The sequence below is a fragment of the Salminus brasiliensis genome, chromosome 15 (genome assembly GCF_030463535.1).
Source record: "Salminus brasiliensis chromosome 15, fSalBra1.hap2, whole genome shotgun sequence".
Taxonomy (NCBI): Eukaryota; Metazoa; Chordata; class Actinopteri; order Characiformes; family Bryconidae; genus Salminus; species Salminus brasiliensis.
Window position 1 is genome coordinate 34,710,657 of NC_132892.1, and position 18,981 is coordinate 34,729,637.

Genomic DNA, 18,981 nt, shown 5'->3' on the forward strand with positions numbered 1-18,981 from the left:
AAAAGTTTATATCACGATATTTATAGACTTATTTACCCTATATGATATTAATTGCAATATTTCCTCATGTAGACAGAATACCTCAACAGCATGAAACTTCTATCCAAATACTTTCCCGTACTGAGTACTGTAATATTTACTCAAAATATACTGCACGCCATGGAACTAAATAAGACTGATACACTCTCTGTAATGATACGTGCAGATAATCACGACGATATTCACCGTACACTCCTAAATCAAATCAAACCATATCACTTTTACTGTCACGTCACATTACACAGGTGTGAAGGTGAGTGAAAAACTTCTGTGCATCGTCCCTCACAGTACTACAAGAAAAGAATACAAACTTACAAATAGAAATACTGCATATACTGAATATTTACACAAATAGAAATACAGTCTATTTACACATTGTACTGAATATTTACACATTGTACTGAATATTGACACAAATAGAAATACTGAATATTTACACGAATAGAAATACTGAATATTTACACAAATAGAAATGGTCTATTTACACATTATACTGAATATTTACACAAATAGAAATACTGAATATTTACACATTGTACTGAATATTTACACATTGTACTGAATATTTACACAAATAGAAATACTGAATATTTACACATTGTTCTGAATATTTACACAAATAGAAATACTGACTTTACACGTTGTATTGAATAGTTACGCAAATAGAAATACGGAATATTTACACATTATACTGAATATTTACTTATATTAACTTATATACTGTATGTCTACACACATTAAACACACTATTTACAGTATTTCACTGGTAAATGCAGTTATTTGTGCAGGTTTGATATAATCTGAATGTTTACATTATTTACAATTTAAAGCATATTGTTTGTCACAATAACAATCTGTCACGATATGATAAACTCTTGGCATGTTGCCCAGCTCTACCTGATATTGATTTTTACAGGTGTATCATCAACAGAGTGGAGTTGGCTTTGCTCCAAAGGAAGTTGTCTTTAATGTTTATCCACATTCATCATAAAATACAGTAAAAGCAACTTTCAGCTGTAACTGTTGTACAGCTGTAATATGAGAGAAATCCCAGAAACATTGATCAGTGTCTGGTTGCCTGGACCGGGACTGGACTGGGACTGGACAGCTAAAACTGATCAAACCAACCACCTCCCTAATATTCAGTAGGTCCCCCTCATGCTGCTGAGAGAGCACTGACCTGTCGAAGCTTGAACTCCATGAGACCTCTGAAGGTGCATTGTAAGCTATGAGGTTGGCGGGGCCTCCATGAGCATCAATGAGCTTTGGGCACCCATGATTCAAGGTTGTCCTTGATAGGTAGGTGCTGACCACTGCATACCAGGACCACCCCACAAGACCTGCTTACTGATGTTCTGGAGATGTTCTGATGACCCTGACGTCTAGAACATCACAGTTTGGTTCTTGTCAGTGTCTCAGATTCTCACGCTTGTCCATTTTTCCTCCTTCATCACCTTGAAGATCCATCCATCTGCAAATTTCAGCAAAGAGCTCCATCCAGAGGAGACGCTGCAGTATCACTGGTATCTTCCACCCCAAACCCTGCATAGAGTGGCTGGCTGAACGTCCCGCGGAAAGTGTGCAGGTGAGTCTGCGCTTCTGCACGCGAGTCATGGTCAATACTGTAGAAGGACAGGGTGCCTACTGCCCAGTCTAGATACACCCCGATCCTCTCAAACCCGCTGGATGGAATCACATGTCCTTGATTGTTGTGTGTTACTGAGTAACAGTTCTCGTAACACCTCAGACACCAGGAATTTTCATTGCCTCCGAACTTGGAGTCGCATCCGCCTCCTTTCCTGGAGATTCCTTTATATGTGGCCGCGATGGCACCCCACCCCCAGTCCCGAGGGGCTTCCCAGTAACAGCGTGTAGTAAGAGGTTCGAGGCACAGAACCTGCTGCCACATACTGAATCTGTCTGGATGGTCAGGATCTGATGGTTCTGGACCCACACAGGCTGTCCTTCTGCTCCTCTGGGACCGAGCCAGCTCCATGTGTGCAGTGTTTAGGTCCAGGGTGAGCTCACAGGGGTCTGTACAGACAGAAGCATTTAGTAATATTTAGATTTCAGTAATATTATTTAAATCCAGTGTAATATTTCTGCACTCTTGCGTTCATGTGCTCATATAAACTTACATTTGTTTAGTCCTGGCTTTATCCTACAGTCCCCTCCGTGCTCCAGACTAGAAACAGTAGAAATAAAATACACTGCTTTATACGACTGATTCAGCAGATGGATCCACCCACACACTCCAATTGGTTAAGAAACTCCTACTCTAGTATCTGACACCAACAGGTTTTTCACCATTAGAATATTTACACAAATAGAAATACTGAATATTTACACATTATACTGAATATTTACACATTTTACTGAATATTTACACGAATAGAAATACTGAATATTTACACATTATACTGAATATTTACACGAATAGAAATACTGAATATTTACACATTATACTGAATATTTACACATTATACTGAAATTTTTCACGAATAGAAATACTGAATATTTACACATTATACTGAATATTTACACATACTGAATATTTACACATTATACTGAATATTTACACAAATAGAAATACTGAATATTTACACATTATACTGAATATGCAAATACGAATACTGAATATTTACACATTATACTGAATATTTACACAAATAGAAATACTGAGTATTTACACATTATACTGAATATTTACACAAATAGAAATACTGAATATTTACACGTTATACTGACTAGTTACACATTATACTAAATATTTACGCACATAGAAATACTGAATACACATTATACTGAATATTTACGCAAATACGAATACTGAATATTTACACATTATACTGAATATTTACACATTATACTGAATATTTACACGAATAGAAATACTGAATATTTACACATTATACTGAATATTTACACATTATACTGAATATTTACGCAAATTTGAATACTGAATATTTACACATTATACTACATATTTACACAAATAGAACTACTGAATATTTACACATTATACTGAATATTTACACAAATAGAAATACTGAATATTTACACGTTATACTGACTAGTTACACATTATACTAAATATTTACGCAAATACGAATACTGAATATTTACACATTATACTGAATATTTACACGAATAGAAATACTGAATATTTACACATTATACTGAATATTTACACAAATAGAAATACTGAATATTTACACATTATACTGAATATTTACGCAAATTTGAATACTGAATATTTACACATTATACTACATATTTACACAAATAGAACTACTGAATATTTACACATACTGAATATTTACACAAATAGAAATACTGAATATTTACACATTATACTGAATATTTACACAAATAGAAATACTGAATATTTACACATTATACTGAATATTTACACATTATTCTAAATATTTACGCAAATAGAAATACTGAATACACATTATACTGAATATTTACACAAATAGAAATACTGAATAATTACACATTAAACTAAATATTTACGCAAATACGAATACTGAATATTTACACATTATACTACATATTTACACAAATAGAAATACTGAATATTTACACATTATACTACATATTTACACATTATACTGAATATTTACACAAATACAAATACTGAATAATTACACATTATACTGAATATTTACACGAATAGAACTACTGAATATTTACACATTATACTGAATATTTACACATTGTACTGAATAATTACACATTATACTGAATATTTACACAAATAGAAATACTGAATATTTACACATTATACTACGTATTTACACCAAAAGAAATACTGAATATTTACACGAATAGAACTACTGGATATTTACACGAATAGAACTACTGAATAATTACACATTATACTGAATATTTACACGTGCTCCAGACTAGAAAATATAAATGAAATAAAATACTGTTTTATTTATATATATATATATATATATATATATATAATAACAGATTCTACAGCAGATGGATCCACCCACACACTTCAATTGGTTGAACATCCTACTCTAGTATCAGGCTTAATGTATATTTGGAGTTGTAACACCAACAATTAAGCTCCTTAAACTTAAGCTTAAAACCTAATATTTCATATTATATTAATGATTTGGAGTAATTCCATTGAGAGTCAGTGTTTTAGCACAATGTTTAACAATGAATTAATCTAATGATTTCACTAGACAAGGGCTTCTCATAGTTATTTCTTTAATTTATTAAAAAAAAATATTTTACAATAAAATATTTCAGCATCTGTGGATCTTAAAGGCAGGACTTTAACAAAAAGTTAATTTTTTGGTTAATTTGAGAATCCAATAAAGAAAACAGACTCATTAACTTTCTATCATATTCGGGCTTATTTCAATAGCCACTGCAAAAGTAGAAGGCCCCTTATTAAAAAAGCAATTTCTCAGTGTGGAGTGATCCATATGTGAACATCCTGAGACTGAAACGCATGAAAATTTCATTTCATTTCATTTCATTTGCTCATAATTCTGTTAATAATAAAAATAAAAAATAAGCAATATGCTCCTACCTGAGTCTCTCTAGTCTACAAAAAGGATCCTCCAATCTAGCAGTGAGCAGCTTCTCTGCAAACTCTCCCGGGTGATTATAGCTCAGGTCCAGCTCTCTCAGGTGGGAGGGGTTCGATTTCAGAGCCAAAGCCAGAGAGGAACAGCCGTCCTCTGTGATCATGCAGCCCGATAACCTGCATAAGGACGTCAAAACAGAAGTTTTTTGAAGTTCAGTTGTTATCCAGCCAAATGTGTTAAAGCAAAGCGATGTCACAAGTTATCTCCACCTAGAGCTGGACGATCTGACGATATTTTATCATTATAAATTCTGTTATGGTCCGTGTTATAAACACTGATCAGCTGCAGGGTTCATTACTAACAGTGTAATTAGACTGAAGGGTTCATTAGATGAAGAGAAATCACTGTATTCAGTACAGAGAGGATCTGAACTGTAGATTATAAGAATCTGTTACTGATGATTTTAGTTATATATTAGTATTATATTTAGTTATATAATATATATCATGATAAATATCGCATAACGCCTAGTCTAAATATCATGATCTGGTATTTTTACTGTATCGCCCAGCCCTGCTAGATCACGATATTTAAAGCCGATATTATTCATCATGCATGTAATCAGAGACTAAACACATCAGCAGCAGCAGATTCTTAAACACTGCTGTTAAACAACCCTGTACCTTGTAACTAGAGCTGGGCGATATGACGATATTTTATCGTATCGTGATAATTTTAGTTATGGTGATAAATGTTGTTATGGTGATAACGATTATAGCTACCGTATGTATCGTGATAAATATCATGATGGTATTTTTACCCTATCGCCCAGCCCTACGACCGACTGAAACCGAGTAGCTTGCTTGATTTGCAGTCCCTCACCTGAGCACTTCCAGCTTACAGTGTGAACTCCTGATTCCAGCAGAGAGCTGCTTCACTCCTGCATTGTCCAGGTCGTTGTTACTCAGGTCGAGCTCTCTCAGAGCTGAGCCCGAGAACTGCAGAACAGAAGCCAAGGTTCCCCCAGACGTCTCGGTGAGATCACACAAAGCTACTCTGTGATGAGGTAAAGGGAAACATACACACAGCATAAGTGATACTGCTGAAGCCACAGGAATACTGTTCAGTTCATCATCTTCACACGTAGGTTTAATTTATATTGATAATTATTAAATAATTATTTATATAATTAAATATTACTTATTAACCTTAAAAGTCACCTTTATCGACATATCATCATGAATAATTAATTATATAAAATATATTATTAATAGAAATATAATTATATAAATATATCTGGTCTATAGATTAATAAATAATATAAACAGAGTTGATGAGATATATATATATATATATATATATATATATATATAAAATGATATGTAATATATATTTTATATATATATATATATATATATATATATATATATAAAATGATATGTAATATATATATTTTTATATATATTGTTTATTTTTTATATAAATAACAAAAATAAAGCCTAATACTGTTAGTGTGGTGGAAATTCTTAAAATAAATAATTTTAAGAATTTATTGACCAAGTTACAAAAGATTATATATATATATATATATATATATATATATATATATATATATATATATATATCTTCCCAATGAGGTGTTGTCACCTTCCATTGGTTCACAGAAGACAAAGAAGTCACAGCACATTGGTTACACTTAATTGTGATATGAATAAACAAAAGGGCGTCAACATATGTGCATAATTAATGAAGAGGAAGGAAGCTCAAATATGGTTTTTAGAAGCCCAAACGAGTTGGTATGCAACTCCGAGGTCACTTGGACCATACCTCACTGTGGCCAGCATAGGGGAAACAGATAAGGCCTCCACTCAGGACCGGAGGAGTAGCTAGTCTGTCCCACTCCGGGCGAAGGGGAGTAACTGATTTGTGGTCTCTTTCACACGGAGCAGTAAAAGTCCACTAGAACGTTATGATTAAGTACCTAAGTCTATTAGTATGTTAGTCTGGATATGATATACTAAGAGAATGAAGCTAATGGAATACATAGGTTATATGTGAGAGATAATAATCATCTGACTATGTACTGCTATGAAACGACAGCAGTAACCCACAGTAACCCAAAACACCACCAGCCCCCTGCCAATCCTCCCAACTCCCCTGATAACCCACACTGGCCGGATTCCGTTCTCCACGCTCACGTTCAACACATCATAGATGGAGAATGAAGGCTTGTGGTTAGTTTAGGCCCCTAATCCCACTTTAACTCAAGTCAAATCAAATTTATTTGTATAGCTTTATAACTGTTATCGTCACAAAGCAGCTTTACATGATTAATAATTAGTAAAAGACTGAAAAAAAAGAAATAATGTAAGAAGACATGAAGGATCAAAGATCCTGGCAAGACAGTGGCAAGGAAAACCTCCCTCAGAGCTGGAGGAAGAAACCTTGGGAGGAGGCAAGACTCACAAGGGGGACCCGACCCGTCCTCCTCTGATCAGAACTATTTATTAATTATTGATTAAAAACCATCTATACTGTTGAACTGCTCTGATCATAATCAGTGTAGTAGAGCTTAATACAGTCATGGCAGTGATGGTCAGAGTAATGATGGGTAGTAGTGGTGATATTAATAGTGGAGATAAGAGTTAAGAGTCCAACTAAACTCAGACCTGCCACACCAGATACAGGGCCGAAAAAACATACGTGAAATATTATATGGAGGAGGAAACACCTCTATACATAACGAACATTTGCTTCTGACCTGAGCGTCTCCAGTTTACAGTGCGGACTCTTCAGTCCAGCAGAGAGCAGCTCCAGTCCTGAGTCCTGCAGGTCATTGTTACAGAGGTCCAGCTCTCTCAGTGGAGATTCGGAACTGAGAGCCCATGACAACGTTTCCCAGCAGTCCTGACTGAGGTTACAGTGAGCAAATCTGACAGGAACGAAGGTAACGTCTTAATATACCAGCAGATGCAATCAACATACGTATGAATACAAATCCATGAATAATAGAATATTTACGCCATTTATTCTGAAATGTAGCATCAAATGAAACCACTCACAAAGCCTTTCTGCAGTTCCTCACAGCTGGAACCAATCTCACGTACCCATGGACCGAAACGCCGTATTTCTTGGGGTCTAATTCGACCAGGACCTTGTCAGACATCTGCAGCAGGTGAGCAATCACTGAACACTGTGCAGCAGAAAGTTCCCCTGTTTGGAGAAACTCCTCGATCTCTCCGTCAAAGGCCTGGACCTTCATCTCAAGCAGACACATGAACAGATTGATGGCTTTCTCCGCTGGGAGATGCTCCGTTTGTATCTTGCGTTTGATGAACTGTGCCGTCCTCCTGATGCTCTCCGCACTCTGCTCTAGATGTGGAAGCAAACCTTGCAGGAGTCTCTGGTTGGTCTCCAGAGCGATGCCCAGCAAGAATCGCAGGAACAGGTCCAAATGCCCATTGGGGTGGATCCAGCTCCCCGAAGCTTCCACGATTGCTGCCTTCAGCAGTGCTTCCAGCGAAAGTTCCTCAGGACGTTCCTTTAGGTTCTGGAGAAACTTCACTGCCTCCAGGTTCTTGCTGAAGAAGCAGTGAAACACATAGAGGGCAGCCAAGAACTCCTGAAGACTGAGGTGCACGAAGCAGTAGACCTTCATCTTGTGAAGGACGGATTCCTCCCTGAAGATCTCCGTGCAGAAGCCGGAGCTGACGCCACAGTCGCTCAGGTCCTCCTGGTAGAACATCACATTGCCCTTCATCAGCTGTGTGAACGCCAGCTCGGCCAGTTTCAGAATCGGTTCTTTGTAGAGATCCAGAAGCCTTTCCGGGTCGGCTTCTATTTCCCCTCCGGATTTCTGGCTTCTTGTGGCGGTTTGGGTCAGAAGGAAGTGTACGTAGAGTTCAGTCAGAGTTTTAGGGAATTCTGGTTGGTGGTCTTGCTTTGCAATTTCTTGGAGAACACTGGAACACATCCAACAGAACACCGGGATGTAACACATGGCATGGAGGCTCTTCTCTGCCTTAACATGCAAGATGATTTTGCTAGCCTGATCCGGATCGCTGATTCTCCTTCTGAAGTACTCTTCTTTCTGAGGGTCCGTGAATCCCTGGACTTCCGTGAGGCGGCTGATGCAGTACGAGGGGATCTGATTAGCTGCTGCTGGTCGGGAGGTTATCCAGATACGAGATGATGGCAGGAGTTGGCCGGTAATGAGATTTGCTATTAACGCAGGCACCGGTGACGCCTCGGCCGGATCAGCGATTCTCTCAGCCACTGGGAAAAGCGTCATCCTGCTTTCATCGAGGCCATCGAAGACGAACACGACCTTGCACGACTCATAAATGCCTGAGTCCACACGTTTCAGTTCGGGGTGGAAGAGGCTTAACAGTCCATGAAGACTGTACCGATCATCTTTGACCAGGTTCAGCTCCCGAAACGGAAGCACAAACATGAACTCTACGTCCTGATTGGCTTTTCCCTCGGCCCAGTCCAGGACGAACTTCTGCACCGAGACGGTCTTCCCAATTCCAGCTATGCCTTTGGTCAGAACGCTTCTGAGCACTCTCTCTTTCAGCCCTCTTTTAATGACCTTTTTGAAGATATCATTGCAGCTGATCATCGTCGTCTCCTGGAACCGCTGTTTCCTGGACGGTTTCTCAATCTGCAAGACCTCATGTTCGTCCCTCAGCCCTTCGCTGTCCCCCTCGATGATGCAGAGCTGTGTGTAGACTCTGTTTAGCATGGTTTTGTTCCCGTGTGCTTTAATGCCCTCAAATAAGATCTCATACTTGTTCTTCATGCTGCCTTTATGTCTCTCCAGGAGCCGGCGAAGAGCATCCTCCACCGGATGCTGCAGGTCTTCAGGAGCTTCCACAAGCTGTCTGAAATACATAAACCCCACAGCATCATCCTTTCAACCCGGATTTACACTACATGTCCAAAAGTTTATAGACACCCTTTTTAATCCTGCTTGGACAGATAGACATAGATGACCCTATTGGCTCCATGCTGCCTAATAATGGCAGGCGTGGGCTAGAGGGGTATAAAGCCCCCCAGCATTGAGGAGCTGTGGAGCAGTGGAGGAACTGTGTTCTCTGGAATGATGGTGGAGGAGCTCCATCCAGTACTTTTGGATGGGATGAGTTTTGGATGAGGGGTGGTGATTATCATCCAACATCCTGACTAACTTCTACCCTGGACAGTAGAGACAGTTACTCCAACAGAAGCAGGAGAAACTCTTTTTTTAAAAACATGCTTGATTTCAGAATAAGCAGTGAATGAGCAGGTGTCCCAATACTTTTGTCAATATATTGGAACTTATGTCAAACTGGCTTATGTTGTTTTTAGTGATGCATCAATCTGATCTACAAATAAATACAGCTATTATCAGCATGAAGAGACTCATTTGAATCATTAGATTAGCTATTATTAGAGGATTAGCTGAGCATGAAGTTTCCCCACGTTTAGCAAATAGACGAGGAGCTATTTTCCTCCAAACCTTTCCATAACTGGGCACTATCACAGTTAGCGACTCACTCCTGCTCAGATCCCGCAGCTCCATCAGCAAAATCGTTAGGCAGTATCATAGAGCCGCTGCTCTTCATAGATTCACAGTCAGGAATCGTAGATTCTGCAGAGTCAGATTCCATCCTTTTAACCCTCACAGGCTTCCCTCGCTGCAACACCTGCAATAAACAGCCAGAAACATTCAGTACACGCTAACACTACACGCTAACACTACACGCTAACATTCAGTACACGCTAACACTACACACTAACGTTCAGTACACGCTAACATTCAGTACACGCTAACACTACACGCTAACATTCAGTACACGCTAACACTACACGCTAACATTCACTACACGCTAACATTCAGTACACGCTAACCCTACACACTAACATTCAGTACACGCTAACATTCAGTACACGCTAACACTACACGCTAACATTCAGTACACGCTAACACTACACACTAACGTTCAGTACACGCTAACATTCAGTACACGCTAACACTACACTCTAACATTCAGTACACGCTAACACTACACGCTAATGTTCAGTACACGCTAACACTACACACTAACGTTCAGTACACGCTAACATTCAGTACACGCTAACATTCAGTACACGCTAACACTACACACTAACGTTCAGTACACGCTAACATTCAGTACACGCTAACATTCAGTACACGCTAACACTACACACTAACGTTCAGTACACGCTAACACTACACTCTAACATTCAGTACACGCTAACACTACACGCTAACGTTCAGTACACGCTAACACTACACGCTAACGTTCAGTACACGCTAACATTCAGTACACGCTAACACTACACGCTAACGTTCAGTACACGCTAACACTACACGCTAACATTCAGTACATGCTAACACTACACGCTAACATTCAGTACACGCTAACACTACACGCTAACATTCAGTACACACTAACATTCAGTACACACTAACATTCAGTACACACTAACATTCAGTACACGCTAACACTACACGCTAACATTCAGTACATGCTAACACTACACGCTAACATTCAGTACACGCTAACACTACACGCTAACATTCAGTACATGCTAACACTACACGCTAACAGTCAGTACACGCTAACACTACACGCTAACATTCAGTACACGCTAACATTCAGTACATGCTAACATTCAGTACACGCTAACATTCAGTACATGCTAACACTACATGCTAACATTCAGTACACGCTAACACTACACGCTAACGTTCAGTACATGCTAACACTACACGCTAACGTTCAGTACACGCTAACGTTCAGTACACGCTAACACTACACGCTAACATTCAGTACACGCTAACATTCAGTACATGCTAACATTCAGTACACGCTAACATTCAGTACATGCTAACACTACATGCTAACATTCAGTACACGCTAACACTACACGCTAACATTCAGTACACGCTAACATTCAGTACACGCTAACATTCAGTACACGCTTACATTCAGTACATGCTAACACTACACGCTAACATTCAGTACATGCTAACATTCAGTACATGCTAACATTCAGTACATGCTAACACTACAGTCAGGTTGACAGGCTGCACTGCATGCTGTTATGCTTGGAACCTGGAACCAGTACATCAGAACCAGTACATCAGAACCAGTACATCAGAACCAGTACTGAAACTAGCTCCTGTTCAGAGAATGGTCACTGAAGGCCAGTCTACTGGTTACCGTAGTCTAAGTGATGTCAGACAGGAAGCTGGTTCTCAGCAGACGTCACTGTTGTTTTCATACACTGCAGTCCAGGCTTTTCAGTTTATCTAGAACCCTAAACTTGCACCGTTTACTGTATAGTTCCTCTTTGTGCTTTAGATCAGACCCTGTTCTCGTCTGTGAGTCTGTCCAAAGCTTCGTCTGTAGATCTCTGGACCTACGCCACAGTCCCTTTTTTTAGGGCGGAACCTTAAAGAAGTTTACTTTCACTTTCCTTATTTGGTCTGAGTGTTATCTAGCATGAGCTAGTACCGGACACAGCCCCACCACACCAGAACCACCACTTCCCTAAATCAGCCCTTTATTCAGTTCCATTCAGACTGAATTATCAAGGCTTTTCACAACCAGCGTTGTCCCAGAGACCCGGGTCCGAGCCTCAACAGTGGCAGCAGAACCTCCCTCAGCTTAGAGAGCAAGAAACCCTGAGAGGAACCAAGACTGAACAGGGGAACCCCTCCTCCTCCTCCTGCACCTCCTCCACCTCCTCCTCCTCCTCCTGCACCTCCTCCACCTCGTCCTCCTCCTCCTCCTCCTCCTCGTCCTCCTGCACCTCCTCCTCCTCCTCCTCCTCCACCTCCTCCACCTCCTCCTCCTCCTCCTGCACCTCCTCCACCTCCTCCTCCTGCACCTCCTCCACCTCGTCCTCCTCCTCCTCCTCCTCCTCGTCCTCCTCCTCCTCCTCCTCGTCCTCCTGCACCTCCTCCTCCTCCTCCTCCTCCTCCACCTCCTCCACCTCGTCCTCCTCCTCCTCCTCCTCCTCCACCTCCTCCACCTCCACCTCCTCCTCCTCCTCCTCGTCCTCTGTGCTTTCAGGGTTTCCTCTATTCTGCTTTCGGCGTTTCTAATCGGTGAGGACAGGAGGGGACAGGAGTAGCTTCTGGATGTGATGCTTTGTTTGACCACAGGATGTCAGTGTGAGCACAGCGAGAGGTCCTGAAGTGAGGACTGTCCACCTGACTGTCCACCTGACTGTCCAACTTCTCCTAGTCCTGACGTCTGGACACCTTTAACAAAATGTAGCTGATTAGCAAAGTCATGTTGCTTTTTTAGCTTTACACCCAAGCACAAGGCTAATATCCCACCAATTAGCAATGACACTCTGAGGCTAATGTGGCTAACAGGTAATGAAAGCTTATATCCCACCAATTAGCAATGACACTCTGAGGCTAATGTGGCTAACGTAATAGAAGCTCACCAATTAACACTGAAGCTAAGAGGCTAATGTAGCTAACAAGCAATGGAAGCTTGTATCCCACCAATTAGCACTGACAATACAGCTAACAAGTAATGCACGCCTCTTTCCTACTAATCAACACTACGGCTATGAAGCTAATGTAGCAAATAAGTAATGGAAGCTTCTGTCCCACCAATTAGCAATAACACTATGAGGCTAATATGGCTAACATGTAACAGGAGCTCACGTCTCACCAATTAACACTGAAGCTAAGAGGCTAATGTAGCTAACAAGCAATGGAAGCTTATATCCCACCAATTAGCAATGACACTCTGAGGCTAATACAGCTAACAAGTAATGCATGCCTCTTTCCTACTAATCAACACTACAGCTATGAAGCTAATGTAGCTAACAGGTAATGAAAGCTTATATCCCACCAATTAGCAATGAAGCTAAGAGGCTAATATAGCTAACAAGCAATGGAAGCTTGTATCCCACCAATTAGCTATGAAACCATGAGGCTAATATGGCTAACAGGTAATAGAAGCTCACGTCTCACCAATTAACACTGAAGCTAAGAGGCTAATGTAGCTAACAGGTAATGGAAGCTTATATCCCACCAATTAGCACTGACACTCTAAAGCTAATATGGCTAACAGGTAATGGAAGCTTGTATCCCACCAATTAGCAATGACACTATGAAGCTAATGCAGCTAACAGGTAATAGACCCTGATCTCCCACTAATTAACTCTAAAGCTATGAAGCTAATATGGCTCACAAGTAATGAAAGGTAGTTTCCCACCAATTAGCACTACAGCTAAAGTATCGTAGCCACCAATATCCACCAAATGCTAGCCTTACCCCCCCAATAATGTATTAGCATAGTTAGAAACAGCACGTTCTAGATAACAGCGAGTGCTACAGTGTCAGAACCCACATGATCAAGACTATCAGAGATCACTATCAGAGCGCACCTCCCCACGCTCTGAGGAGAGTGTGCGGTGATTCAGATATGCAGTTAGCGCCCTGCTAAGTGGTGTACATACGCTTTCACTGCTTATTAGCTACATTAGCCTCAGAGCTCCAAAACATGACCGGGCCGGCTGGCTGGATTTAGGGGGAAACTGGGGGGCAAGTTTTAGGAGTGGAAGTAGAAAAGGTTCAGGCTTGGGCTTTGTGTTGGTGTGGTTCCTTTAAGACCTCACACACACACACATACACACACACACACACACACACACATCGTCTTTTGTCCCATAAGCTGAGGAGCTGAGGGAATCCCGCCCCTATCAGAGTGACAGAAGCCAGAAAAAGGAAGATCTTAGAAGTCTGAAGGTCTGAAGGACTAAAGGACTGAACGTCTGAAGGACAGGGGGAATAAAGGACTGAGGGACTGAGGGACTAAAGGACTGAGGGACTAAAGGACTGAGGGACTAAAGGACTGAGGGTTCTGAGCAGTGCCTTATCCTCCATTAAGGAACCTGTGGGACTTTTACTGCAGCAGATTTCTGGATCAGCAGGTTTCTGTTTACTGTAGCGAGGACATGGGGGACTGGGGAACAGCTCTGTGGGTAAGTTCCTTCACCAGCTCTTACTGCCAGTGTCCTTCCACAGTGAGTTGAGTGTGAACGCTGCTACCTCGACAGGTAACCTCAACCTTGACCCCAGTCCAGAGTGTAAGGAGTGTAAGGAGTGTGAGGAGTGTGAGGAGCTGGTCAGTAATGGACAGGTGCAACCCTACCGCTCGTTTTAAAGCTCACTGCAGCCGGAGCTCGACTGACTCACTGGCTCTTGCTGGGGTTTGCACTGACTCAGCCTTCCAAGAAAACAAAGTGCACTACTTCAACTTTCCAAGAAACCAAAACTGAACTTTTGAGAAAGTGAAAATTCAGAAATGTAGTTTTTCAAGCAAACAACGTTCAAAAATGAAACAGTTCTAATGACTTCTGGGTAAAGAAGTTAATAAATGACTTTAAAAAAAATAAAAATAAAAATAAATAAAATAAACTTAAAAAAACTTTTATAGCAAAGACAAAATGTGGAAATTACAGTTTTGACAGAATTCACAAACTACTTTCTAGACAAGAAATATTTATCAGTTGACTTTTTTAAACATCAAAACTCGCATATTAAAGTTTCTAAACAATCAAAATTACAAAGAGTTTAGCAAACAAAATATATTAATATAACGTTTCAAACAAACAACTTTCACAAATGAAAGTTTCTATATAAACAAAATTTACAAATAATTTTATAGACAAGCAAAAAATCCATCAGTTCACTTTTTTAAGCATCAAAAATCACATTAAACTTTCTAAACAATGAAAGAAAAAAATTTATTCATATAACTTTATAAACAAACGACTTTCACAAATAAACGTTTCTAGACAAACAAATAATTTTCTAGTCAAGCAAAATCCATCAATTGACTTTTTTAAGCATTAAAACTCACATATTAAAGTTTCTAAGCAAACAAATTTCACAAATGTCAGATTAAAGACAAATAATTATCACTTTTGTAACTTTTCAAGCAAACATCTTTTATAATTTGCAGTTTGAAGACAAATGAAATTCACAAATGAACGTTTCTGGTAAAATTCATCAGTTAAACTTAAACTTAAAGCTTTACAAAGTTTACAAATTACAGTTTCTAGAAAATTTATCAACTCAAGTAAACAAAATATAAAATAAAAGTCAAACAGAATCCAATAAATATACTTTCTAGATTAACAAGATTCACAAAGTAAAGTTTATAGACAAGCAAAAATTCTGATAACAGTGAATCAAACAATAGTTCATTGTTTTTTTTTTATTTTTTTTATCCAGGCCACTTTGGACTGTAAAATCTTCCCAATAAAAAAATGAAAGATGACACTCCTTGTTTCAGACGGACAGCCGCTAACCTGCTCTGTTTGTAACAGAATAGCTTCATCTTAAATGTTCATTTTAAAAGTGGGATGTTTTGTGTTGTGGTTTAATCAGGCATAAGATTGCTTCCCTGCAGTCCACAGTAATCAGATTACCTGGCAGGGGCGTGGCTTCAGGCACCAGGGGTGGGACAGGTTGAGCAGGTTTTTGACTGGATGGAATAGGCTCAGAGAGTTGTCAGTCAAATTCATCCATTCAGTGTCCACAGAAACAGAGACTAGACGGTCTGAACACACCAAGAATGAGGAAAGGGTAGAGAGACATATAGGGACAGTGAGGAGAGAGAGAGAAGATCCTGCTGATCTAGATTCCTGTGATCTCATTTGCATGTCCTGTTAGCTGGACTGACAAAAATGTCAGGCTGTCAGACTCTTTTCTGATTGATTTAACATTTTAAAACGTCCAAAAAAGCAAAAATGTAAATGATTAATATTTAAAACTGTACTTTATACACAAACTTACCATCTAATTCAGATCCTAGTAAAATATTTCCTACTGACACCGCCTAATGATTCAAAAAATAATAAAAAATAAAAAATAAAAATAATTAATAAAACATTAAAGCATATTTTTGTTCTAACTGGTAAAACAGTGATTCTAAGAGTTATTTTAATGGTCTGATTTTTATTTTTATATGGATTTAAAAGTGAAAGTGTCAGAACTTGTTCCCCAGACCTCTACGCCTCCGCTAATAATAAAAGAAGAAGTAAACCAAAAATGTGGGGTTTTGTTTGCAAAGAATTGTTTACATGGTTACCATGGAAATAGGAAGTGAAACTGTTATAATAATATAAAAAATATTAAAGTAAAACTTTCATGGCTTAATAAGTATAAAAGTAAATATTTTTTTATATTTGTATCTAATAATTATAAATTCTATCTAAATATTACAGCATATTTTAGCATTATGGAAAGTTCTAAAACTTCCGAACTTGTCATGAAAGTCAATGTAAAAGATTTTATCCAGGTCATTTTAGAGCATTTCTATTGGTCCATTTACCATGACATTCTGATATAATATGAAGAACTGCTAATTTGTTTTTTGATGCAACAGAAACAATATATTTTCTTATAAAACATAAATATTCTTATAAATCAAAACTGTAAAAATGTAAAATGTCTTTTCCTCAGTTAGATGTTAGGCTTATTTTATGTTGAGATGATTATATGAGGGAAAAACAATCACAGACAACACAACTGGGTTATTATTATAATGTATATATATATGCATTATACATGTAATATATATTTAAACTAGTAAATAAATACACTTTCAGTTCTATATAGAACTGAAAAGGGGTAATAATAGTGGAACCCTTTTGCAGCTGCAGTTCAAAAATTAAAGTACTCTCTAATTATTGATCATATTTAAACATCTGGAGGTCTAATATGTGATCAATCATGTGATCAGCACTGAGAGATGGAGGTTATCTAACTAAACTCACACACCAAAAAAAACTTCATTTATAAAATAGAATTTTATAACACCACACACATTCATCACTCCTTCTAATGTGTAGAATCAGAGTCAGGAGCAGAAGATCAGCTGCAGATGATCAGAACATGGTTGGAGAGGATTATTCTGGAGGAGTCTGGAGTCTGATTTAACCCTCAGATGTTTAGTCTGGTCTGATCTTGATTGAAGTTGAAGTGAGGGGTGAAGAAGATCACCATCATGGCCAGATCCAGAGAGCTCTCTGAGGCCTTCAGAAAGAAGGGTGGAGATGTAGAGGAGTCTGCAGATAGAAGGGGTTTAAACAGATCTCAGAACAGTTAGAGATCAGCCGCTGTTCCACTGACCACTAAATCATTTACAAGAGGAACAGCTGACCAGCATGACCAGATCAGGACGTCCCAGCAATATCAGCCCAACAGCAGAACCTCAACATCAGGGGTATCTGTCTCTACCATCAGAAAGAGATCAGACAAGTCTGATTGTTATTGAAGGTGTGCAAGGGTTCATATCTTAAACCCTTAAAGAACCCCTTTACTGAAGAACCCTTATTAAAGAACCCTTTTAAAGAGCCAAAGAGTCATAAAATGCAGTTTAAAAGCATGTCAGGTGATTTAAATTGGCTATATTTACAAGGTTTTGTTTTTGTTTTGATGTTAATGAGGTTTAAAGTCTCTGAAGAACATTAAAGCATCAGAATGCCCTCAGAACTGTTCAGGTTCAAACACATCAAAGAAAGATTAAACAGATAAAACAATCTGAACAACTTTCTTCTGCAAGAATCATAAAAGAGGCAGCGCTGTGTGTGTGTGTGTGTGTGTGTGTGTGTGTGGTTAATTAGTCTGACACCTCACAACCCATCTGACTCGCCCAACTGGATTGTGTGTGTGAGTGTGTGTGACAAATAGTGAACTTTGTGAATTTACGCACCCACACACACACACACACACACACACACACACACACACACACCAGGCCTGAGGCCCAGGTTGACATCAGTGTAATGATATAACTCACACACCCTGACTCCAGTGTATTGAGACTCTATATGTGTGTGTGTGTGTGTGTGTGTGTGTTGCAGGACCAGCATGATGCGATTGAGAAACACACCCAGTCGGGGCTGGAGCTCGTGGAACGTTATGTGAAGTTCGTCAAAGAGCGAACAGAAATCGAGCAGACCTATGCCAAACAGCTCAGGCAAGTGTGTGTGTGTGTGTATATGTGTGTGTGTATATGTGTGTGTGTGTGTGTGTGTATGTGCCAGAGAACATTCATGAGCAAAACTGGAAATGTCTACTTTTACTTTGAAATACCATGCTGCCTAATAATGCCAGGGGTGGGCTAGAGGGGTAAAAAGCCCCCCAGCATTGGGGAATTGGGGAGTTGGGGATGATGAGGTGGGGGGGTGGTGATCATCATCCAACATCCTGACCTCACTGAATGCAATCAAATCCTCACAGTAATATAGTACAAAAACCTTCTTCCCTGGACAGTAGAGATCAGGTGTCCCAATACTTTTGTCCATACAGTCCATACATACAGTAGTGAAAATG

At 39.2% G+C, this 18,981-nt stretch overlaps 2 protein-coding genes across 3 annotated transcripts in view; one reads left to right on the plus strand and one right to left on the minus strand.

Annotated features, from left to right (window-relative positions):
• Positions 1 to 603: 603 nt before the first annotated feature.
• LOC140535670 (NACHT, LRR and PYD domains-containing protein 3) lies at positions 604 to 10,430 on the minus strand. 2 transcript variants are annotated; one of them, XM_072657099.1, is made up of 7 exons: positions 10,137 to 10,430; positions 7,661 to 9,481; positions 7,360 to 7,530; positions 5,481 to 5,654; positions 4,601 to 4,774; positions 2,178 to 2,224; positions 604 to 2,073 (listed from the first exon to the last, which is right to left on the minus strand). In XM_072657099.1, exons 1-7 carry the CDS (start codon positions 10,247 to 10,249, stop codon positions 1,520 to 1,522), a joined length of 3,054 nt encoding a protein of 1,017 aa, XP_072513200.1. In that variant the 5' UTR covers positions 10,250 to 10,430; the 3' UTR covers positions 604 to 1,519. The 2 variants fall into 2 exon arrangements, with proteins under 2 accessions (XP_072513200.1, XP_072513201.1); XM_072657100.1 differs by lacking the exon at positions 10,137 to 10,430 and having other exon boundaries at positions 7,661 to 9,318; positions 9,389 to 9,441.
• A 3,898-nt stretch (positions 10,431 to 14,328) lies between these two features.
• Positions 14,329 to 18,981, plus strand: part of trip10b (thyroid hormone receptor interactor 10b) — a 20,389-nt gene continuing 15,736 nt past the window's right edge. Inside the window, 2 exon segments of the mRNA XM_072657170.1 lie at positions 14,329 to 14,618; positions 18,510 to 18,625. Of these exon segments, the coding sequence (XP_072513271.1) occupies positions 14,592 to 14,618; positions 18,510 to 18,625 (143 nt within the window). The 5' untranslated portion in view covers positions 14,329 to 14,591.

What these genes read in the sequence shown, in the direction of transcription:
- LOC140535670 (XM_072657099.1), bottom strand. Translation starts at nt 10,249, where the DNA reads ATGGAATCTGACTCTGCAGAATCTACGATTCCTGACTGTGAATCTATG. An exon ending in TGTAAACTGGAGACGCTCAG is followed by an intron (nt 5,655 to 7,359) that starts GTCAGAAGCAAA and finishes ACCTCATCACAG; the next exon opens with AGTAGCTTTGTGTGATCTCA. An exon ending in TGTAGACTAGAGAGACTCAG is followed by an intron (nt 2,225 to 4,600) that starts GTAGGAGCATAT and finishes TACTGTTTCTAG; the next exon opens with TCTGGAGCACGGAGGGGACT.